At 49.4% G+C, this 23,618-nt stretch overlaps 3 protein-coding genes across 5 annotated transcripts; all 3 read right to left on the minus strand.

Annotated features, from left to right (window-relative positions):
• On the minus strand, positions 1–3,442 carry LOC137590614 (platelet glycoprotein Ib alpha chain-like). The gene is made up of 6 exons (XM_068308290.1): positions 3,260–3,442; positions 2,899–2,994; positions 2,634–2,825; positions 2,377–2,472; positions 2,003–2,182; positions 1–1,548 (listed from the first exon to the last, which is right to left on the minus strand). Exons 1-6 carry the CDS (start codon positions 3,416–3,418, stop codon positions 268–270), a joined length of 2,004 nt encoding a protein of 667 aa, XP_068164391.1. The 5' UTR covers positions 3,419–3,442; the 3' UTR covers positions 1–267.
• A 140-nt stretch (positions 3,443–3,582) lies between these two features.
• On the minus strand, positions 3,583–6,899 carry LOC137590175 (platelet glycoprotein Ib alpha chain-like). The gene is made up of 6 exons (XM_068307619.1): positions 6,681–6,899; positions 6,324–6,419; positions 6,059–6,250; positions 5,802–5,897; positions 5,428–5,607; positions 3,583–4,922 (listed from the first exon to the last, which is right to left on the minus strand). Exons 1-6 carry the CDS (start codon positions 6,837–6,839, stop codon positions 4,503–4,505), a joined length of 1,143 nt encoding a protein of 380 aa, XP_068163720.1. The 5' UTR covers positions 6,840–6,899; the 3' UTR covers positions 3,583–4,502.
• Positions 6,900–7,003: 104 nt separating this feature from the next.
• kif1ca (kinesin family member 1C, a) lies at positions 7,004–22,633 on the minus strand. 3 transcript variants are annotated; one of them, XM_068307618.1, is made up of 28 exons: positions 22,045–22,633; positions 18,150–18,277; positions 17,991–18,067; positions 17,835–17,913; positions 17,614–17,714; positions 17,255–17,320; positions 16,990–17,168; positions 16,758–16,869; positions 16,605–16,682; positions 16,465–16,530; positions 16,212–16,290; positions 15,977–16,055; positions 15,750–15,898; positions 15,124–15,213; positions 14,959–15,053; positions 14,804–14,883; positions 14,340–14,415; positions 14,142–14,221; positions 13,959–14,053; positions 13,449–13,532; positions 13,177–13,357; positions 12,422–12,494; positions 12,169–12,267; positions 10,838–10,999; positions 10,442–10,711; positions 10,253–10,342; positions 9,963–10,173; positions 7,004–9,882 (listed from the first exon to the last, which is right to left on the minus strand). In XM_068307618.1, exons 2-28 carry the CDS (start codon positions 18,253–18,255, stop codon positions 9,152–9,154), a joined length of 3,588 nt encoding a protein of 1,195 aa, XP_068163719.1. In that variant the 5' UTR covers positions 18,256–18,277; positions 22,045–22,633; the 3' UTR covers positions 7,004–9,151. The 3 variants fall into 3 exon arrangements, with proteins under 3 accessions (XP_068163719.1, XP_068163717.1, XP_068163718.1); XM_068307616.1 differs by having other exon boundaries at positions 15,124–15,243; XM_068307617.1 differs by lacking the exon at positions 22,045–22,633 and adding an exon at positions 19,570–19,769 and having other exon boundaries at positions 15,124–15,243.
• Positions 22,634–23,618: the final 985 nt, after the last annotated feature.

A 23,618-nucleotide genomic window follows, 5' to 3' on the forward strand; every position in this document is an offset into this window, starting at 1 on the left:
TGTGAACACTTTCTGCTGTCTTTATTTAGTAGGTGAACAGAGAATGACTGTATTGATCAATCAGTATTTCACTTAATCAATGAAAGCTGAGCAAATAATGAAACTGTATTTTGACACACACACACACACACACACACACACACACACACACACAAACAAACCTCAAACTTCATATTAATTTTTGCATTAGTCGATATGAAAATCCACACCCACAGAAAGGGGCGGAGACATGCTACAAGCTAAACTCTCTGCATGTGCTCTGTAATACTAATGATCCGTCTCACTCTCAGGTGGCATGGTCACTCCCCATGGCATGCTGGGTAAGTAACGCGTCAGCCACTCCCCCCAGCTGCTTCGGGGCTCCTCCCTGCCTCTCCCGCGTGTCACCTCCCATCCCCCGACCACCCAATCCCGCTCCTCTCTGTCTTCTGGCTCCTCCCCTCGCTCCTCCCTCAGAATCACGCTGTAGCGCGTTCTAGTCCCTTCTCTCCTTCCCCCATCGGTTTTACACTCCTCCATTACATCCCTCCATCCCTCTAGCTCCTCCTCTCTGCTGAAAAGACGGAACATCGTCTTCTTGTATACGCCCCCCTCCACCCTCTCTCTCTCCACCCTCTCTTTCTCCTCCCCCTCCGGAGCGCCGTCTCTTCTTTCTCCTCCTCCGTCTCTGTGTATGTACAGAACGGAGCGATACCACGCCATCATAGCCCCGTCCACATCTTCCTTCCCGCTGACCCACCCCCTTCTACTGCCGTTTCGTCTTCGCCTCATCAGCATTGTTTTTAGCGGCCTATACTGTCTCCTGTACAATATGACCAGCCTCGCTATAGTTGCTAGGATACACACCACCGTCGCCATGCACAACAACACACACCCGGCAAAGAGCCACACACAGAACCCCCCCGCTCCGACGCTGGCGGTGAGTTCACCACTCTGATGGTCATCGTTCACCTGCCACTGGAGCGCTGTGGTTGTCGTGACGATGTGGGCTTTGGGGGTCGAGATTGAAGGTTCAAATTCAGTTGTCACGGTACTTTTTGTTGGCATAGCAGTTGTCATGGTAGTTGTAGGCATAGTGGTTGTCATGGTAGTTTTTGTTGCCATAGCTTTTGCCAAAGCAGTTGTTGTCATAGAAGCTGTTGATGTCATGGTAGCGTGAGTTGGCATAGAGGTTGTCATGGTAGCTGTTGTTGGCATTGCGGTTGTCATGGTAGCTGTTGTTGGCATTGCGGTTGTCATGGTAGTTATTGTTGGCATTGCGGTTGTCATGGTAGTTGTTGTTGGCATTGCGGTTGTCATGGTAGTTGTTGTTGGCATTGCGGTTGTCATGGTAGTTCTTGTTGGCAATGCGGTTGTCATGGTAGTTGTTGGCATAGGGGTTGTCAAGATAGCGGATTGTTGACTTGACGGTCTGATGGTAGAGGTGGTGGTTCTGGTCGGTTGGTTGGAGTCTCCTCGCTGGTGGGTCGTATCCGTCGGTGGACACAGGTCGACGTCCTCCAGGTTGATCACCGGCGTTCCTTCATGATCTGGGGGGGAGGAGCACTCCTGGACCAGAACACCAGAGCAGCAGTCAGCACGGGATCAACTCGGGGATGTTGTCATGACAACGGGTTTGGAGCCCGCTCGGGGAAGCTAGGTCTTGTTAGCAACTACACGTTTGCTAGCAGCATGTTTTGGTTAGCAGATAGATGTTTGTTCGCTAGGCCTGTTTTCTCTCATCCATCTGTTATAACTGATCCAGCCGTGAATAGCTATGCTGATAGCTAGCATGGTAACGTAAGGTTAAGGCCCACCCAGGACGGGGTGGGCCCTAAATGAAGCTAACAGTTGAGAATTTTTTTCACGAGTCCAAACAACCCCATCCTCTTGGCTGGCACTTGAGGCCTCTTATTGGTCGGCACCTGGGGCCTCCTATTGGCAGGTGCCTGAGGCCTCCTATTGGCGGGCGCCTGAGACTTCCTATTGACTGACGCCTGAGGCCTCCCATTGGCTGACTCACCACACTCTCCACGTCGCTCCTGATGATGGGACCGTCCCGGACATAGACGTTGAGTTCGTTGTCATCCAGGTAGCGCCTCAAGTAGAGGAGGGAGCAGGAGCAGGACCAGGGATTGGCTGAGAGGTAGAGGTATGGCACCTCCTCCTTTTGGCTGAACCAATCATCTGGCATCTCTTGGATCTGAATAGAACAAGACATGAATTCTTCACGTAGTAACAAGCTAACAGGAAGCACCATCAGAGCCAATCACAGAGGCCGTTTCCTCCACTTAGGTGAGTCTGAAGGACTCCACCTCTTTGTGTTCAGGTCCCTTTTAGGGCCGAATCCAACTACAGTGGGTCTTAATGGATCGGAGTGGATTGTGTTCAACTCACCATGTTGTTCTCCAGAAATAGGGTTTCAATGGCAGGTAGGGGGTGGAGCATGAGCTGAGGAAGCACTTTGATGTGATTGGACGACAGATCCAGGATCTGAAAAGTAGAACAGTCAATCAGAGGAGAGCCTACTTTGGTAACAGACGAGCAGGTGTGAAGAACCCATATCCCTCTGGTCAACCACTAACCACCGGTGACCTGCATCCTTCATCCTGATTGGATGTTTGCTGCCTGTGGCTCCGCCCCCTCACACTGACCTCCAGCCTGCTGAGTCCAGAGAATGCATGGTCACTCAGGGCGTGGATGGCGTTCCTGTCCAGGTAAAGTTCGGTCAGACCCGGACAGGCAGAGAAGGAACCGTCAGGGAGGGCTGTCAGCAGGTTGGCCCCCAGCCGCAGGACGCTGAGAGTGGGCAGCAGGGGGCCGCCGCTGGGGGCCACCTCTGGGACCTGAACACACAGAGTTTTACCTGACTGTCAACACCCAGTTCTGGGTCCATGAGGGTCAGGTACCGACACACACCTGGTTGCTGGTGAGGTCCACCTCGTAGATCTCCGGGAAGATCTGGAAGGAGGACCAGGACAGCCTGGAGAACTGGTTGCTCGGGAACAACAGAACCTTAGGAAAGAGTATAAAAAGAACGCTGAGGGCCACTTCCTGTCTTATCAGTGTCAAACAGGAAGTTTTTGTGACTGTGGTCACCTCCTATCAAACGCGACAGTCAATCAGGATCCGGTTCAGCCCTGAGCTGGTATTAACAGGCCGTTCAGGGTCACGCTTTAAACCGTTAAATGCCTGTTGTCGAGCTGCGTGGATCCCACTCCACTGACTAATAGTAATCAGATTACTTCCTGTCTTGCACGGTGACTTCTTGTGATGTTACCTTAGTTGCCAGGTCCAACCCGGACGGGATGTCGCTGTAGCCGGCCGCCGAGCAGTTTTCCCTCGGACGGTGGTCCTTGTCCCGGTCACTGAGGCAGCCCACCACCGCCGTCGCCATGGCAACGTGGTGGAGGAGGACGAGGACGATGAAGAGCTTCATTCTGACCGTCGGGTCGAGATGCGACGCTGGAAACGTTTGGCAGCTGCTGAAGCAGGAAGCGTGATAGGCTGAAATTAGACCCCGCCTGTCGTGCTTGCTGCATGTCCTGCAGCTGTTCGCTTGTGGCCGTTAGCATCGTAGCCATGAATCAAACAGGACACAGGTTTGGTTCTAGTCTAACTTTATTGCATCACGTCTCCAGAAACGTTCCTCAAACAGACAAAAAACACCTGAAGGGCTTTCTGCCAATAGGAGGAGGGTGGCACAGTGACGTTATCACGTCCATGTGTTCCAATGGTAAGTCCATGTTCTGATGATTGGAGCAGAGTTGGAGGGCATGGGCGGAGCCAATCACAATGTTTTGGAGTTCAGACTGTCAGCTAACCCTTTAGCCTTTAGCTTTAATATCAGTGATCAATAAAATTAAATCATCAACTTCTCCCTGGTAACAAACACATTAAAACGTACAAATATATTTTCTTATTTAAAGAACTTGATATAAATGAGAGCACATTTATGTGTGTGAAAAGAGCACTATGTTGGCGATAAAACAACTGAACAGTCTAACGTCCACTTGATATTTTCTGTACAATGTCAAACATAATGAGGATGAGGAGGATCCCTAACGAGAAGATGCAGAAGTTTGACATGTGTGAAAGATGTTTTTATCCTTCATTCTCAGTGGCTGACAGACACGCTGCTCCACCGCAGGACTGCACCTGAAGGGCTGGATTGGCCGTGGGTGTTTTTATTCTACCCATAAAAACTCCTCTAACAAGAAAATAACTGACAAACTGAGGGTGTGAACACTTTCTGCTGTCTTTATTTAGTAGGTGAACAGACAATGACTGGATTGATCAATCAGTATTTCACTTAATCAGTGAAAGCAGAGCAAATAATGAAACACACAAACTCAAAGTTCAGATTAATTTTTGCATTAGTCTATATGAAAAAGCCACACCCACAGAAAGGGGCGGAGACATACTACAAGCTAAACTCTCTGCATGTTCTCTGTGATGCTAATGATCCGTCTCACGCTCAGGTGGCATGGTCACTCCCCACGGCATGTTGGGTAAGCAACATGTCAGCCACGACCCCCAGCTGCTTTGTCCTCCTCCTTGCATCCCCTTTGTGTCACCTCCCATCTCCCGACCACCCAATCCCGCTCCTCTCTGCCTTCTGGCTCCTCCCCTCGCTCCTCCCTCAGAATCACGCTGTAGCGCGTTACTTGCCCCTTCTCTCCTCCCCCCATTGAGACTGAAGGTTCAGATTCAAAGGTCACGGTACGTTTTGATGGCATAGCAGTTGTCATGGTAGTTTTTGTTGGAAAAGGGGTTGTCAAGATAGCGGATTGTTGACTTGACGGTCTGATGGTAGAGGTGGTGGTTCTGGTCGGTTGGCTGGAGTCTCCTCGCTGGTGGGTCGTATCCGTCGGTGGACACAGCTCGATGTTCTCCAGGCTGATCACCGGCGTACCTTTACGATCTGGGGGGGAGGAGCACTCCTGGACCAGAACACCAGAGCAGCCATCAGCACCGGATCAACTCGGAGATGTTGTCATGACGACGAGTTTGGAGCCGGCTCCAAGCAGCTACATATTTGCTAGCAGCTATATGTTTGTTAGCAACTACATGTTTGCTAGCAGCTACATGTTTTTGTTAGCAGCTAGATGTTTGTGAGCTAGGCCTGTTTTCTCTCATCCATCTGTTATTACTTATCCAGCCATGAATAGCTATTCTGATAGCTAGCACGCTAAAGTAACATTAAGGCGTGGCCACTGTGGGCCCGCTCAGGGCGGGATTCTGTCTTCGGTATACTTCATGGTAGAAGCAAAAACAAAACTGAATTTTAAATTACGTCATGATAAGCTAAATGAAGCTAACAGTTGAGAATCTTTTTCAAGTGTCCAAACAACCCCATCCTATTGGCTCGCACTCGTGACCTCCTATTGGCGGGTGCCTGAGACAACCTATTGACTGACACCTGAGGCCTCCTATTGGCTGACTCACCACACTCTCCACGTTGCTCCTGATGATGGGACCTTCCCGGACATAGAAATTGAATTCGTAGTCCTCGAGGTAGCGCCTCAAGTAGAGGAGGGAGCAGGAGCAGGACCAGGGATTGGCTGAGAGGTAGAGGTATGGCACCTCCTCCTTTTGGCTGAACCAATCATCTGGCATCTCTTGGATCTGAATAGAACAAGACATGAATTCTTCACGTAGTAACAAGCTAACAGGAAGCACCATCAGAGCCAATCACAGAGGCCGTTTCCTCCACTTAGGTGAGTCTGAAGGACTCCACCTCTTTGTGTCCAGGTCCCTTTTAGTGCCGAATCCAACCACAGTGGGTCTTAATGGATCGGAGTGGATTGTGTTCAACTCACCATGTTGTTCTCCAGAAACAGGGTTTCAATGGCAGGTAGGGGGTGGAGCATGAGCTGAGGAAGCACTTTGATGTGATTGGACGACAGATCCAGGATCTGAAGAGTAGAACAGTCAATCAGAGGAGAGCCTACTTTGGTAACAAACGAGCAGGTGTGAAGAACCCATATCCCTCTGGTCAACCACTAACCACCAGTGACCTGCATCCTTCATCCTGATTGGATGTTTGCTGCCTGTGGCCCCGCCCCCTCACACTGACCTCCAGCCTGCTGAGTCCAGAGAATGCATGGTCACTCAGGGCGTGGATGGCGTTCCTGTCCAGGTAGAGTTCGGTCAGACCCGGGCAGGCAGAGAAGGAACCGTCAGGGAGGGCTGTCAGCAGGTTGGCCCCCAGCCGCAGGACGCTGAGAGTGGGCAGCAGGGGGCCGCCGCTGGGGGCCACCTCTGGGACCTGGACACACAGAGGTTTACCTGACTGTCAACACCCAGTTCTGGGTCCACGTGGGTCCAGTACCAACACACACCTGGTTGCTGGTGAGGTCCACCTCGTAGATCTCCGGGAAGATCTGGAAGGAGGACCAGGACAGCCTGGAGAACTGGTTGCTCGGGAACAACAGAACCTTAGGAAAGAGTATAAAAAGAACGCTGAGGGCCACTTCCTGTCTTATCAGTGTCAAACAGGAAGTCTGTTTGTCTGTGGTCACTTCCTATCAAATGTGCCAATCAGGATCCGGTTCAGCCCTGAGCTGGTATTAACAGGCCGTTCAGGGTCACGCTTTAAACCGTTAAATGCCTGTTGTCGAGCTGCGTGGATCCCACTCCACTGACTAATAGTAATCAGATTACTTCCTGTCTTGCACGGTGACTTTTTGTGATGTTACCTTAGTTGCCAGGTCCAACCCGGACGGGATGTCGCTGTAGCCGGCCGCCGTGCAGTTTTCCCTCGGACGGTGGTCCTTGTCCTGGTCACTGAGGCAGCCCACCACCGCCGTCGCCATGGCAACATGGTGGAGGAGGACGAGGACGATGAAGAGCTTCATTCTGACCGTCAGATTGAGATGCAACACTGGAAACGTTTGGCAGCTGCTGAAGCAGGAAGCGTGATAGGCTGATACTAGACCCCGCCCGTCATGTTTCCTGCATGTCCTGCAGCTGTTAGCTTGTAGCCATTAGCATCGTAGCCATGAATCAAACAGGACACAGGTTTGGTTCTAGTCTAACTTTATTGCATCACGTCTCCAGAAATGTTCCTCAAACAGAAAACACCTGAAGGGCTTTCGGCCAATAGGAGGAGGGTGGCACAGTGACATCATCACGTCCATGTGTTCCAATGGTAAGTCCATGTTCTGATGATTGGAGCCGAGTTGGAGGGAATGGGCGGAGCCAGTCACAATATTTTGGAGTTCAGACTGTCATTTAAATGTCACCCCTCCCCTCTCCCCAAACTCCTCGACTTCAAAAAAAAACACACACATCTAAACAGAACAATTAACTAAAGTGAAACAGAAAATTCAGATTATAATTCTAGATTAACCCAGACACACACCTAGACGCACACACACACACACACACACACACACAGACACACACACACACACAGACACACACACATACTCAGTCGTAGGAGGGTGGCAACGCTCTCTTTAGCAGCATTCAAACAAAACCAACAACAAACACAATATATATGTTAATAATAGCAATGATGACATCACAAAAAAGGCGGGGTTAAAATATGTGATACACAAAGAAGAAAAAAACAACAGCCAATCAAAAGCCAAGGCTAAAAGAAGGAAACACGTATTTTCCATCACCCCCGGCGGCAGCAGGTTTAGATTGTCCTGTGATTGGTTGATTCCAGAGAACACATTCTGCTGATGTCATGCTTCTCTGACCAATCACAATTCTTTTTGTCATCATCATCATAGTGAAATTTGGACAAATGCGCTTCACTCATCAACTCCCACAAGGCCTTGCTCTGTGTGGGCGGGGCTTGAGCACTATTGCCAGCTCCTCCTGACAGTAAACGCATTGTCAGTCGCTTCACAATTAAAAACAGAAGCTGCCTTCGAGTTGTCGTGGAAGTTGGAACGCTGTGGCGGGCTTCACGGGTTCCCACATTTCAGACGTGCTTTAAACACAACAGGAAAAGAACCACGCCCACACCACCAGCCAATCAAATCAGTCCCTACAGCCACAAACACTTCAAAGCCACAACGTCCAACTTCTTCATGTCACCTGAAGGCAGCGACAGATTCCTCCTCCTCTTCTGCAGACATAAATATAAATCCTCCCAGAATCTTTCATGGCATCTTCTTTTTCTACTACTTCCTGTCACCCGTCTCACACTACATTTCCCAGAGATCCTTGCTCCACAGCCCTACATGCACCACCACCCTTCATGTTGCTACTCCTACCACGTCAGATAAATAAGTCAGTATTCATAAACGAGGCGTCACGTCCTACATTTCCCATGATTGCCAGAGACAGTGAAGGTTTCACGTCTTAAATAGATTCGCGATCATAAAGTCAGGAACACCTCAAATATACACACAACACGTCGTCACTTCCTGTACAGCAGTGTCTCTCCAGCAGGAGGCGCCACAGCAGCTTTCTTTGGTTTGCAGCTCTCCTCACGGCCTCATTCAAGTGGCGTGGGAGAGAAGGAAACTACGAGCTTCAGCTCAGAGGACAAAGATCCCAATAAATCAATAAATAAAAGGTTAAACCGGTCTTAAAGGGACAGTTCACCCAACCAGGAAGTATCCCTTTAAGGGAATTTGTTTGTCCGCTAGAGGGCGCTAACAGTACTGTGAAGTAAAACTGAAACAGATCCAATGTGAACGCCACCCTGACTAGCTACGCTACGCTAGGCTAATACTTTGAACTTCCCAAAACCTTGGGCTTGCGTACAACCACGTCACATATTAGCCTGGTAAGCTAAATAGCTACTCAAGCTGACAAGCACAGGCAAACTTAAGATAGCTAACAGATAGTTAAGCTAACAGTTGAGCTAAAACTAAAGTAGTAACGTCCATCCTCCCCAGAAAAAAACATCCCTACATACAAGAAGACATCAGTTAACAGTAACTAGCTACAGGAGCTAACCCTTTAGCCTTTAGCTTTAATATCAGTGATCAATAAAATTAAATCATCAACTTCTTCCTGGTTGACAAACTGCTAAATATAAAATAACCCACTTCTTAAAACAGCATTGGTATGCTAACGGCTAACCCATGCTAACATAAATGCTATGAGGAAGCTGTGCGTGCGCACACACACACACACACACACACAGACACACACACACACACACATACACAGCCAATCAGAGCTCCCTGCACAGGGTCAGAGGTCACATGGGCATGTCCTTGTTCTTGAGGTCTGGTGCGCTGAACTGTCGTCTCATCCTGGGTGGCGTGGTAAAGCCCCACCCACCTGGTGCTGGCCCCACCCCCAACATCATGTCAAGAGGAGGAGCACCTGGGCGGGGCAAGCTGTGGTAGTTTGGGTAGGGTGCCGGCTGGAATGGTGCATTGTGGGGGTTGAAGAAGGGGTAGGGTTGGAACTGCTGGTGCTGGTTGAAATGGAAGCCTCCGTCTCGGTCGCGCCCCCCTCCTCTCTCGCCCGCTGGCGTGGGCGACGGCCCCCTCCTCTGTCGAGGGCGACCCTGGTGATTGGCCACGCCTCCATTGGGGTGGGTGGAGCCATCAAGGGAGTTGCGGCGATGACGATGGGGCTGGTTCTGGTAGAACCCACCCTGGTTCCGCTGCTGCCAGCCGCGATGGGGGCTTGGGCTGCGCATACGAGGGGGTGGAGCCTGGGAGGGGAGGGGCAGGAGCGGAGGAGGTGGGGAGGGAGACGTTTTACCATCCACTGCTTCACCTCCTCCCCCCTCGTCCTTCTGCTCGGTTCCGTTTCCTCCCACGTCTCCCAGGCCCAGAGCCTGCAGGGCGGCGCTGGCTGGTCCCCATGACAACCGGTGGGCGGGGTTACTTTTGAAAGGGAACTTGAGCTTGCATTCCTGGGGCGGGATGAAGCGACCGGTGCCGGGGAGATGCACGGGGATGACGGGTGAGTTCTGACCTGCAGGGGGGGACAGAGGACACTGGTCAGACTAGAGACGTTACCGCCCCCACCGTTTGACCAGAGGCGGCGCCGCTGACCCGCGTTCTGGTTCTGGCCTCGGAGCTTCTTTGCGATGTTCTGTTGCTGCAGGTTGAGGATGCGTTGCTGTTCCTGCTTCAGCCAGCGGAGGCGCCCTCTCCTGAACGCCGGGTCCTCATTCATCAGCTTCTTCACCCGGTGCTCTGGGGGCAAGGTGCCATCGTCCACCCCGCCTTCACTCTGGGGCGACCCGTCGTCGCCGTCTTCATCCTGAAACCCACAGGAAATCAGAGAGGGTTCAAGGCGCGGTCGCCAGGGGGGCGGAGCAGGAAGTGGCAGGTGGACCTACCTGGACGGGGATGATGCTCTCCATCTTGACCATCCTGTCCCTCAGAGACTTGATCTCCTCGTCCTTCATGTTGTTCTGCAGCTTCACTTCCTATGACGTCGCACATGTTTAACCACGGCACAAGGAAGCCCCTCCCACCATGTCCGGATGCCCCTTCCGCGGTGCCAGAAAGCCCCACCCACAACTTACCTCCAAAATATCGGTCAGTTTGTCGATGTGGGCCTTCAGGTCGTACACGTTCTTCTTCTGCCCTCCCTCCACTGTGTCTCCGCCCTCCTCGGTGGGGGGGCTCCTCTCCTCTCCGATGCCCACCGTGTCGCAGACGTCCTGCGCCACCGCCCGCCAGCTCTCCCTCTCGCTGGCGTCCTTCTTGGCGTACATGCGGCAGAGCTCCTTCATCTTGACGATGGACAGCGCTTCGATCTCCTGACGGGAGTGACGGAAGTCTCCCAGCGCCACCTGGGGGGGCGCCGGAGATGAAGTGGTTACAGACAGCATCTATCGGCTGGACGCTGCTAACTGGATCTATGCTGCTAACGCTGCTCCGCCCACACGTAGGTGCAGTCAGCAGCCTGTTATGCTAACCTCGTAGCAGATCTCCTTGACGGCCTGCATGCGGAGGTCTTCCATGGTGACCCTCTTGGGGTCCTTGCTGATCCTCCTCCTCTGGGGGATCTGGTAGACCCGGAGAGGCTCCCTCCTCTTCCCACTGCTGGGGAGGCCACAGCGCTTCACGATGGACTGCACCTGCACACAGAGGGGGTGTACTAGTACATGTAGTGTATACTAGTACATGTAATGTATACTAGTACATGTGCTGTACTAACAAGTGTATACCAGTACATGTTGTGTATACTAGTACATATAGTGTACTAATGTAAGTATATTACTACATCAAGTATACAAACAGAAGTATACTAGTACATGTGTATACTAGTACATGTATGTGCTAACAGAAGTACATTAGTACATGTTGTGTATACTAGTACACATAGTCCATACTAGTACATGTAGCGTACTAACAAAATTATAACAACGCATACTAGAACATGTAGTGTATACTAGTGCATGTAGTGTACTAACAGAAGTACAGGCAAACTTCGGTTTCCGACCACAATTTGTTCCAGAAGGCTGTTCGAATATTGATTTTGTTCAAATTTCAAATACATTTTTCTCATTACAAACATTGTAAATGGTCTTAATCCATTCCAAGACGCTACAAAACAACCTTTTTTCAACATAATGTTATTTCATAATGTCATTTATATATGTCAAAGAAATGTAAAAGAAAGAAGCAAACACAATAAAAAAATAAAAAAACATTGATGTAATCAGGTTAGCGTAAGGTTAGGAGTTACAGTCGTCTTTTGGACAGAAGTTTACAGTACCGTAACTCGTACCATAGGGAATGGAACGCAAATGAAGTGAAAAACTATTGAATACAGTAAATTAAAATAAAAAGCACATTACCGTCACGTTTTCTCTCGACTTTTCTCGCGCTTGGTGGCGAACCGCCAATCTTTAATCACTGGACAACCCGCTATACCACTGAGCCACCTTTGCCCCAAAAAGGCGTTTGTTTCGCGTTCGACTTCCGAATTTTGTTCGATTTCTAAGACAAAAAAATTGTGAATTTTTTGGTCTAATTCCGATTTGTTCGATGTGTAAAGCGTTCGAAAACCAAGATTTCATGTATACTCGTGCATGTAGTGTATACCAGTACATGTACCGTACTAAAAAAAGTATACCAGTACTTGTGGTGTGTACTAGTACATGTAGTGTACTAATAGAAGTATACTAGTACATCAAGTGTACTAACGGAAGTATACTTGTAGATGTAGTGTATACTAGTACATGTAGTGTACCCACAATAGTATACTAATTAGTGTAGTGTGTACTAGTACAAGTGTCCTCACCTTGTTCGCAGGCAGCTTCTCTCTCAGGGAGGAAATCAGCCTCCAGCTTTCTTCACAGGAGCGTTTGTCCGAGTCGTCTCCACTGTCGCTGTCTGCATACTGAACACACACTGATTATTGATCAGAGGTACCACTGAGAAGCAGTCCCACAGGAACCCACCCATCTGAACTCACACTGATCATTGAACACATTCGCACTGATTATTGATTACTGATCAGAGGACCACTGAGAGGCGGTCCTACAGGAACCCACCAGCCTGTGTTGCTCCAGCAGCAGATCTGCCTCCTCCTTCTCCTTACGGTACTGAACCTCCATGTCCTGAAGTCTGCAATGGAAACCCACCAATTAGCCAATGGATCAATACACTAATCAGCCAATCACACAGAGGACTGTTCTATCAAGAAGCAACAGTGATGTTCAGGACGGCTGAAAGGTTCAATCATCTGTGTGGTGTACTTCAGTCCAACCCACAGTTGGCCGCACCTCAGGCTGGTACTACAGTACTATTACACACTGAAGAAGAAGCACAAAGATGAGATAAGATAATCCTCTATTTGTCCGACAGTGGTCAGTAGCACTCATCATTGTCCTGATAGTAGTAGTATTAGTGATAATTGCAATAGAAGTACTGATAGTACTACTGATAGTGATAAGACTAGTGATAATAGCAACAGTGATAGTAGTGATAGCACTAATGATAGTAATGATAGTACTAGTGATAGACGTGACAGTACTAGTGGTAGTATTGATAGTACTACTGATAGTAGTGACAGTACAAGTGATAATAGTGACAGTACTAGTGATGATAGTGATAGTACTAGTGATAGTAGTAATAGTACTAGTGGTAGTAGTGACAATACTGGTGGTAGTAGTGGTGTATCTGTGTGTATTTTTTGTGAGTCATTCTCTGACATAAACTCTGAAACCGCTCCAGACAAGTATTTGTTGTTCACTGCTGATAGTGACAGTACTACTGAAGCTGCTTCCTGTTTCTTCTTCTTCTTCACCTCTTCTCCATCTCCAGCTTGATGTCGATGCCTTGTTTCTCCAGCAGCTCCCTCTGAGCGTAGTTCCAGTCCTCTGGCTCTCCCTGCTGGTCGCTGGTGGCGCTGCGCTCTCGCTCCAGGCGCGCCTGCTCCGGGTGGTTGAACCGGAACACGTGGTTCTTCCCCATCACGATGCGGTTACCTAGCAACGGAAGGAGGCAACAGCTGTACACTAGCCTCGGTCACCAGGTGATGCTGCCAGGTGTGAACAGACTCCGCCCTGTTATTCTTACCCTGTTTGAGGATGACGGCGTCGGTGATCTGCTTCCCGTTGACGTAGGTCTCTGCTCCGATTAGTGGCTCCAGTGTGACGACCACTGCACACAACCAGAAAGCAGCTGTTACACACAGCAGTGTGTGTGTGTGTGTGAAGTAATAAACATGGACTATTGGAGGGATACCTGACAGATTTCCTGGCAGCTTTTAGAGAGAGAAGAGAGCGTCACTTATGTCCATGAAAAAAACCGTGAGCAGATAGCATGCTAACGGTAAACTGGTACCTGGAAGTATGCTACAGATAGCAGCTAACAGTAAATTGTTACCCAACAGTATGCTACGCATAGCGTGCTAACGGTTGAGGACGCTACAGATAGCCTGCTAACTCTTGGGGACGATAGATGGTGTGCTAAAGGTTGAGGACCCTGAAGGGTCTGCTAGCATTACGATGGTGTTATAACGGCATCTCCGTGGCGTGACATGAACCTAAGGAGGTGGAGCATGAAGGCGGGGCAGGCATGTCTCACCTTCGCCCTGCTCGTTGGTCTCGCTGACAAACACACAGTGGATCTCTTTGATGAAGTGACCCGACAGTTTGATGTCCACATCCTGTTGCCCCACCCTGAGACACGGAGACAGTCACACATTTGTTAAAGGTCACGCCAACGTCTCCTCACTGACTAACCAATCAGGAGCAGACAGAGGCTGACCTGGTGACGCCCTCCTTGATGTAGTACAGCAGACACTCGGACATCAATGGGTCCTCGTTCAGGTTGACCAGGTGAGGCGTCTGCAAGGGGTCAGGTTAGAACATCAATTACCCAGAATGACCAGCAGGTGGCAGCACTCACCTGATGTCAACGGTCATGAGGACAATAGACAAGTTCAACCAATGAGAAACAACTTACCCCTTTAGGAGAGAAGACGCCCAGCGTTCCCCCATCCTCTTTGATGGATACGCCCATCTCCACCAGCAGAGACTCTCTGGGCGAGAGACAGAGAGAGACACAGAGGTTTCATTTGATCTTTATCCTCCATCCCTCTGTCCATCATCTCTATGGAGATGGGCGGCATCCCATCCCTGACTACAGGCGAGAGGCAACGTACACCCCGGACCAGACGCAAGCTCATCATAGGGCACTCGCCTTTGGCCCTGTTTAATATTGCAATCCTGATTGGTCAGCTTTTCCCACTAATTAAAACAAATACAGCACCCCTGAGCCATGGCTGCTGCTTGCGTGGAGCAGGAAAATGAAAAGTTAAAGCGGCTTTAGGTCATTAGCATCACTGCGTGTGCGGAACTGGATTTCCAGCCTAAATGCATCTTGGGAGTCATAGCTGAAATGCATCTTGGGAGTTGTGGACTTCCCACCTCTCCAGCCGGATGGACTCGGTCTTTCTCAGCTTCTCCTCCCACGTCTCATTCAGCTCGGCGATGATCTTCTCTGTCTCCTGCAGGAGTGACAAACATTGGTGAGTCGGCGCCCGAAGCCAGTTGCATCCTGGGAGATGTGACGGTGGTCCTACCAGCAGCCTCTCCGCCGCCTCCTCTTTACTGATGGTCTCCGTGACATCTGTCATCTCCTCGCTGTCCTCCATCAGGACGTGGGCGGGTTCGTCGCCTGGAGAGGAAGAGGAGGCGTTTACAGACACGGCGTGACATTAGTCACGTTCCAACAGACGCACAGTCACCTGGAGGGGTGGAGCCATTCTGAGGTGTTACGCCATTGGCTGCAAGCACCAGCTGCAGAGGGGAGGAGCCTCCGGCTACACCAGTGGGACCTGTGCAACCAGTGGGACCATTGTTGATGGCTATAGACACAGAGTCAGGTTGCATGTTATGAGTGTGATATGTTGGTATGCAAAGAACAGCATGTAAATATCCACACACACACACACACACACACATACCAGACATGCCATGCTAAAGTAACTAACACCAGTAATAGACGATTGAACACACTGCTGCTCATGCTAACACAAGCTAACAGGCTACAACCTGCGCAAATTTGCAAATATAGAGAAACTACATTCTTCACTAGGAGTACACTAAAACATTGATACACTGGTACACTAAAACATGTGTGTAGTATTATACTGCAAGTTACAGTATGTACAGGACAACATGTTAAACCAGTCATACAGTAACATGATCTTGAACTTGGGATACAGAGCATGTGTGTGTACCGTGATATAGTGTGTGTATTGCGACGCAGTGTGTGTACCGTGATATGGTACGTGTGTGTGTAACCTGTGTGTGTAAAGTGTGTATACCACATGTGTGTGTCACCCGTGTGTGTGTGTGTGTGTGTGTGTACCGGTGTGGTCCAGCAGCTCCTGCAAGCCTTGGGAGAACAGCAGGTTCCTCAGACGCTCCACCTCAGACTTCAGCTCTCGGATCAGTTTGGCGTTGGGGTCCTCGTTGATGATGGCATTGCAGCGGATCTGCTTGGCGCGGTCAGCATACCTGAAACACGCAGCCAGGTGAGACTGACAGGCAATCGCGCCTGAAACGGGTTCTGACCCCATCGGGGGCGGGGCTGACCTCAAGGTGCTCAGGGTTTCTTCATAGTTGATGTCAGCAGGACTGAGAGCGGCTATCATGGCCGTCCGAGAGTTCCCTCCTGAAACCAAGACCAGGTTGGTGTACTCAGTAGTGCGATGTAATCTATTATAATCTGACTGTAATCTAAATGGATTAAAAGGTGTGACATCATCTCGTCATCAAGCAGCTGATTGGATAAACTGTTATTGCTACTGCTAATGCTAACGCTACATACCCAGGTTCTCCTTCAGCAGCCAGGTGAGAACAGAGTCCCTGTAGGGAATGAAGTCGCTTCTCCTCTTCTTGCTGCTTTGCTGCAGAGACACAAGAACTGCCCAGTTCAGTTCAGTTTGGTCCAGCCTGGTTCAATCCAGTCCAGTTCAGTCCAGTCCAGTTCAGTCCAGTCCAATCTGGTCCAGTATGGTTAAGTCTGGTTCAATCCTGTCCGGTCTTGTCCAGAATCAGTGTGGCAGCATGTGACGTTGTACCATTTCAGCCAGAGCGGAGATGACCTTCCCCAGCGTGGTCAGAGATTTATTAATGTTTGCTCCTTCCTGCAGAAAATCACAGTAAACATCAACAACAGAACACAACATGATGACATCACCACCCAAGGATGACCTCTGACCTTCAGGCGGGTGCCCTTTGCGCCCGACGAATCGGCCCGCTCGCTGCCGGCCAGGTCCACCAGACTGATCTTGCTGACCTGAAGACACAGTTTGATGACCGGTCAGACCCCCAGGAGCCATGGTGGGCGGTGCATACGGTGGGCGGGGCATACCTTCTCCGTGTCCAGCCCTGTCATCTGGTCCCGTCGTTTCTGGGTGAAGACGATGGTGAATACGGCGTGCGACCGGGATGAGGTCTCGTTCATGTTGGTGGCTGCAACCGTCCTGCAATCAGCAACCAATCAGGTGAGGTGGATCCGTCCACACAGGACGGGGTCCCTCCTACAGGGGGTCCAGAGCCCTCGTCAGACCATTCTAAACACCACACAGCATCCAGAGGCTGACCTGGCCTTGTTCCCAGCATCCATCAGGTCCCGGATGTCCGGGAATCCGGTCACAGCCAGTTTGGACAGGTCCTCCACGTAGGGGCCCAGGATGGGATGCTCCCGCACCCGCAGGGTGCCCTGAGACTTTGGGTTCAACAGGTCCCGGACCCGCTCGCAGTAGATCTCCATGTAGGACACCTGGAAGAGGAACCAATTCAAAGCGGTGGGGACAGGTCCGCTTGGAAGGCGAGTCTATCTGGAGGACGGGGCCACAGGGTGCTCACCTCCACTGAGTAAGTCAGGTCCGCGTCCAGGTTCTCCCCGGTCCTCTGGAACAGGTCCTCACACAGCTGAGCAGAACCAGGAACAGACCAACAATCAGCGATACATTTAGAACCTGGTTTCAGTCTCCAAACAGATGTGATCTCGGCAGCCAATCAAACGTTAGCATCTGAACGACAAACAGGAAATCGACTGACTTCCCTTCTAGCCCAGAAGGCCAGCTTGTTACTGCTAGCTTTAGCTTAGCTAGTTCATCTGGTGATGTCATCGCTGCTCTGGGGGTAGCGTCAGCTAAAGGTGTAACCAGTCATGTGACTGAAACAGGAAGTGGTTGTTAGGATGTGTCTCGGTCGCGGTGTACCTGTGGGATGATCCCTTCCTGTCCAGGTTCCTGCTTGCCCATCATGGTGTAGCTTTTCCCCGCCCCCGTCTGTCCGTACGCAAAAATACACACGTTGTATCCTAGGAAACAACAAAAACAACGTTGGGCTGAGGAATATCGCAGCTCTTAAAATCGTGTGATGTCACAGACTAGTGAGCATCCTGTTATTGTTAGCTTTGGCCAGGGGTCAGGGGCTATACCTTCGAAGGCGTGCAGCAGCATCTCCTCTCCGATGTCCAGGTACACCTGCCTCTGAGAAGCGAAGGCGGGGTCGTCGGCCTGCAGGAACACACAAATGTCGTTAGCCTGTTAGCTTAGCGCCGTACCTGACTGCCACGTGACGTATGTGTGCTCACCGCCGTGTGCGACCAGTAGGAGTGGTCAAAGGTGAAGCTCTTGCCTCCATCTTTGGACTGCTTGGGGTTGGAGATACCTGGAACACAATGCTGTCATTAGCGCCCCAACAGCCAGGCTACATGCTAACTGCTAGCAGCGCTTGGTGGGCGTGGCCTTACAGGTGGTGTTCCCCTGCATCTGGATCACACACTTGGCGTTGCGTCCCGTCTCCCGGGAATTGAACGGACGGACCCGCACCGCCACCTTGACCGACGCCCCCGCCATAACTGAGCTCCGCCCACCTCACCTGAAAAGAGGGACACTGTTAATCAAAAGAGCAGCTGGCCAGGTGCATTATGGGAAGTCAGGAGGGTTCAGTTGAAATCCTTTAGGTTTGGTCAGCTTCCTCCCTTCATCTTGTCTTCCTCTCCTTCCTCTCTTCATTTTTCCACTCAGTTGGTTTTCTCTTTCCTTTCATTCTTCTGCAGCTACATCCCTCCGTTCTTGCATTCTTTTCCTCCCTCTCCTAACTGGTTTAGCCACGCCCCCTCTCCTTTACAGCCTTTCACATTTTCCCTTCCTGTTTCTCTGCTTCTTACCTTCATCTTTTTCCCTCTCTTTTCTTTCTCTTCACTGTTTCCTGTCGTTCTCCGAACCTCCTTCATTCTTTCCTCTCTCCTCTCTTTCGTGTTTCTCTTTATTTCCTCCCTCGCTCTACATTCCTTTCCCCTGTTATGTTTCCCTGTTGCCATGGTAACCACAGCTGCTTCTTTTTCACCTCTGTCTCTCTTTTCTGTCTTTATCTATTGTCTCTCAATGTCGAATGCCCAGACCTGAGTGTGTGTCCTTGTGTGTGTGTGTGTGTGTGTGTGTGTGTTTGTGTGTGTGTGTGTTTGTGTGTGTGTGTGTGTGAGATCAGCTGGTTTGTGTGACATTAAAATTTGTATCTGATTGATGATCAATCAGAAATCGGTGATCATGTGACCCTGGCTGGCATGGAGGAGGTGGGTGAACATGTGATCTGTTTCCGGCCCCACCCACATAGCTCCACATCTTCTTTACTGTCCCGCCAACTAGAGGATGGGACAAGGGAAGAAGAGAGGTGACCTCTGAGGTCACATGTCATCGAGTTCCCAGTGATGCCACTGGATGTGTGTCCTGTTGGTTCACCTGTCAGGGCGGTGACTACGCCCACCACACAGACGACTGGCAGGAAGTGAAGCTACGTGGCTAAAGGGCTATAACCACGGCTTCTGATTGGTTTCTGCTCAGTGACCGATGACGTCATCACTGACTAATCAGATCGCAGAGACACATCTGATGTGACACAAGGTAGAACCAGGAAAACCCTCACACGCACACTGGTTACCCACACACACTTGTTTAATGTGTAAACAAAACAGGGACGAGGTAGAGGACACACACACACACACACACACTCTCACACACACGTGTCTACTGGTTAAACTGGCTCAGCTAGCTGTAGCACTTCTGTTAGCGAAGCTAACCAGCTGTCCAAAAAGACGCCATCAGACAGAAACTCCCAGAACCCCCCAGTGAAGAAACTGCAGCAACACAACAGGTTCAAAAACACGTTACCTGATGCCGCAGCGGTCATCAGCTGATAGCGGTTAGCTGTTAGCAGGTGCAGCTGAACCTGCTGGTGAAACTCAAACACACCGTGTCAACATGGAGGCTAGCTCCACAGATCAACGCGAGCTGTTCATGCTAAAGAACCCTAACAGTTGTTGTTTAAAGCTGCGAGCATATCCTGTTAGCGACGCAGTGTGTGCACAGAAGCTAACACGGGACCTCTGGAGCCTGAAGACGTGATGATTTTCAGGCAGCTTCTGATTGGAAGGATGTGGCTTGTGGCTGTAGGGGGAGGGGCTGTTGTCACGGTGACACAGCTGATGAAATGTTCTGAACATGGCTTCTGTTTGTCTTTACTTTGAGGTCATGTGACACGAAAAGACTTGGAGTTTGATCTTATCCAGACGGCTGGATGACACTAACTTTGGTGCTACTGAAGTTTTGTTGCTGCTAGCTCTTGCTGCTGGCTCGTTGAATTGTTGCTATCTCTAAACCGGACCACTGTCACATTCCTGTCCACATTTTGGCCCCTCCCCTGTGGGCGGTTCTAGAACCATGTTAACAGAACTGTTAACATGGTTCTAGAGGCGAAGCAGGAAAGAACACCTGAAGAACCGATGGGTCCAAAGTTAACTTCTTATTGATTAGCTGATCATTCAAACTCACTGAGTGATCAACTGAATGTAGAATATGATGAGTTTGCCTGTAATCAGTAATCACAGACCCAAACATGACTCAGCAGTTGTGGTTGATTGATTATTGATCAGTGAACACGTTGCTGATCAACATTTGACACTGTTGAGTGATGATGATGGTAAACATCAGCTGGTCCGCGTGTGAAGAACACTTGAATTTGTTTGACGGTCGACTTCCCGGTCATGTGACCGCGATCATGTGACATCTTTTGAGTATGGCAGGAAACACGGGGATCACAATCCATCCGTCTGCTCTCGCTGCTGACATTACAGACGCCATGTTTGTTTACCGCTGTTGTTCCCAGACGCCGGGCCCTCACGCTTCCTTCCTGATGACATCACAGCAGCCAAGCAACGCTCTGATTGGCTGAGAAGGGGACTAATGTCCGTCCCGTCTCTGAGCAGAGTCTGAGTCAATAATCAATGATCTGATAGACTCACAAAGGTCTTGTTGTCCAGCACACACACACACACACACACACACACACACACACACACACACACACACACACACACACACACATAGGTAGAGATGATAGGTTATTTCATGCTAAGTTAGTGAAGTTGCTTCATGACATCAGAGCAGGATCCAAACAACATGCAGCTAAAAATACACACACACACACTCACACTCACACACACACACACACACACACACACACACACACACATTGCTGAGATGCCTTTAGCCACACAGGCTAACTTTAGCAATGCAGACATGAACAGAGATGAACTTCACTCGGGGTAAAACTCAACAGGCCAAATGTATGCATACGGTCAGACAGGAAGTAAAGCAATGCTAACATGTAGCTAGCAAGCTATCCACACAGGAAGTAGAAAATAACCACCAATTATTAATGATTCACTGACTGATTCATGAAGGGATTTAAAGTTCTGTGTTAATGACATTTTTCTGTCTTTGTTAGCATTGTAGCATCTTTAACGTTTAAACTGTAAAAAAAAACAAAAAAACAAAAATTGTATTTCCTGTTTTTAAAATTCCCTAAATTTGTTTGTGTGATTCATTTCCACGTTTTTCCTGACAAGATAGCGGAATGTTAACTACCTGACAGAAAGCTTGTCATGCATGTTTGGAACGCTAACTAGCTCACGCTCACAGCGATGCTTGAAACAAAGTTAGCTGCTAGCTCAGAGTTTAGCATTAGTGGTGGTTTTGGGTTGGATTTGAAATTTACTTCCTGTTTCAGTCATATTTTATATCTTTGCTAAAGTTATCTTTAGCTCTTTCTCATCAGGTGAAGGGAAACAAACTAAGATTGACACACTGGAATTCCCTCACCTGTGGAATCAGACCTGACCAATCAGACACAGACAAGACGATGACATCATCAGCTCAACCAGAATTCTTCATGAAGAAATTATAAATAAAGTTTGATGACGGGAGTAAATGAGGAACAGTTGTTTGTTTGTATTTAAACTATTAACAACAAATCAGAAGTGATAATCATGATTATCGATGAGTGATGTTTTTATTTCACGCCTAATTAATTTTATTTATTTAATTGTTTATTGTCAATAAAGTTTTTGTCCAATAAACTGGGGGTCAAGTAAACAAACACGTGTTTTGGAAGTGTTTCATTTATCAACATTATTTATTTGTTTGACGGTTGTTTACTTTCATACACATTTAAATAATGAATTTACAAAAATAATGAACTGTACTTAGATCCACCATGAATCGCCGTTAAATTACCGTCGGATCAGAAATGTAACCGGTGTTGAACCAGAACTACTTTCTGTTGGTGGTCGGTACCGGACGACTCACCTCTACAGGAGCGGAGGAAACGGGAGTCTCGTGGGAGCCACGCGCTGCTCCGGTCAGTCGGTGTCCATCACTCTGTTCAGGGGATTGAACGAGGTGAACCGGGACGGCGGTGGGTCTTCAGCCGGGCCGACGCTCTGACACCGGTCCCGGTGTTGCTGGCAGCGGCAGCCCGGGCCTGTCGGTACCGGGGCGCTCAGGGAGTTGGGTGGGGGCGCTGCTGTCACACACGCTCAGGAAAAGTTTCCCCCGCCTGGAAACTCCTCGTCCGGTGGACGGCGGCGGCAGACTCGGTGCTAACGTCACGGTCCGGTCACCGACGATAGGAAAAGTTAGAAAAAGAACGAGAGGGGAGGAAGTCGAGGCCCGAGGCGGAGCAACAATCACAGCGGGTCTCCGGTGCTAGTTGGGCCGGGGTTCCGCTGGGCCTGTTCTGGTCCCGGGCTGAGGGGGGAGGGGGGCACCCGGAGCGTTAACGGAGAGTTTTACCGGAGGTGTGAGGTAAAGAGTAGAAAAAAGAGAGAAAGGGAGATAGAGGAGGGAGGGGGGGCTGGCCCGTGGCCTGGCCGCGCGGCGGTGTGTGCGTGAAAATGCGGGCGCGTCCCCGTGACGGAAAAGCCCCGCCCGGTCCCGCAATGCGCCCCCCCCCGCCCATCTCCCGCCTCAGAGCTGGATCACAGACAGAGGTCTCACTCTGGGTGCTGACAGAGTACCAGTACTGCATACACACCGGAAAGTACTCCTGATACACGGAAAATACTTACCACTTGTAGTACTGTAGTAATAATAGTATTACTGTAGTAGTACTAGTACTACTAGTACTACTACTACTACTACTAGTAGTTGTTTAGTAGTAATAGTAGTAGCAGTAGTAGTAGTAATAGTAGTGGTAGTGGTAATAGTAGTAGTAATAGTAGTGTAAGTAGTAGTAGTAATAGTAGTAATAGTGATAGTAAAAGTAGTAGTAATAGTAGTAATAGTAGTAGTAGTAGTAGTAATGGTCGTGGTAATAGTAGAAGTAATAGTAGAGGAATAAGTAGAAGGATTAGTAGTAGTAATAGTGGTAGTAGTAGTAATAGCAGTTGTAGTATTAGCAGTGGTAATAGTCGTAGTAATAGTAGTATTAGTAAAAATAAAAACAATACAGTGATTAGATAATTGGATTTATATAGCGCTTTTCTGGACACTCAAAGTCGCTTTTACATTGGATCCATTATTCTTTCACACCTCATTCATACTTGATAATGGAAAGCTACGTATGTAGCCACAGCTGCCCTGGGGCAGACTGACGGAGGCGTGGCTGCCAATCACAAACAATCACACACATTCACACACCATCGAGTGCCTCACTGGAGGAAAGGAGGGTAGTAGTAGTTGTAGTAGTAGTAGTAATAGTAGTAGTAGTAACAGTAAAAGTACGTTAGTAGTAGTTGTATCATATTAGTATAGTAATAGACGTGCTAGAGTATTGGTAGAGTATTGTATTAGTAAATTAGTAGTAGTAGTAATAATTAGTAGTAATAATAGTAGTAGCAGTCTCTTATTCTTCTCCTTTCGGCTTTTCGCTTCATGGGTCA

Source organism: Antennarius striatus, chromosome 23 (genome assembly GCF_040054535.1).
Source record: "Antennarius striatus isolate MH-2024 chromosome 23, ASM4005453v1, whole genome shotgun sequence".
Classification (NCBI taxonomy): domain Eukaryota; kingdom Metazoa; phylum Chordata; class Actinopteri; order Lophiiformes; family Antennariidae; genus Antennarius; species Antennarius striatus.

Coding starts and splice junctions, on each gene's coding strand:
- LOC137590614 (XM_068308290.1), bottom strand. CDS start 3,418: ATGAAGCTCTTCATCGTCCTCGTCCTCCTCCACCACGTTGCCATGGCG. Junction 2,826..2,898: donor TGGACCTCACCAGCAACCAG/GTGTGTGTCGGT, acceptor CTGTGTGTTCAG/GTCCCAGAGGTGGCCCCCAG. Junction 2,183..2,376: donor TATTTCTGGAGAACAACATG/GTGAGTTGAACA, acceptor TGTTCTATTCAG/ATCCAAGAGATGCCAGATGA.
- LOC137590175 (XM_068307619.1), bottom strand. CDS start 6,839: ATGAAGCTCTTCATCGTCCTCGTCCTCCTCCACCATGTTGCCATGGCG. Junction 6,251..6,323: donor TGGACCTCACCAGCAACCAG/GTGTGTGTTGGT, acceptor CTGTGTGTCCAG/GTCCCAGAGGTGGCCCCCAG. Junction 4,923..5,427: donor GGAGCAACGTGGAGAGTGTG/GTGAGTCAGCCA, acceptor GTTCTGGTCCAG/GAGTGCTCCTCCCCCCCAGA.
- kif1ca (XM_068307616.1), bottom strand. CDS start 18,255: ATGGCGGGGGCGTCGGTCAAGGTGGCGGTGCGGGTCCGTCCGTTCAAT. Junction 16,683..16,757: donor CAGGGCTGGACACGGAGAAG/GTATGCCCCGCC, acceptor CTGTGTCTTCAG/GTCAGCAAGATCAGTCTGGT. Junction 16,291..16,464: donor TCTCCGCTCTGGCTGAAATG/GTACAACGTCAC, acceptor GTGTCTCTGCAG/CAAAGCAGCAAGAAGAGGAG.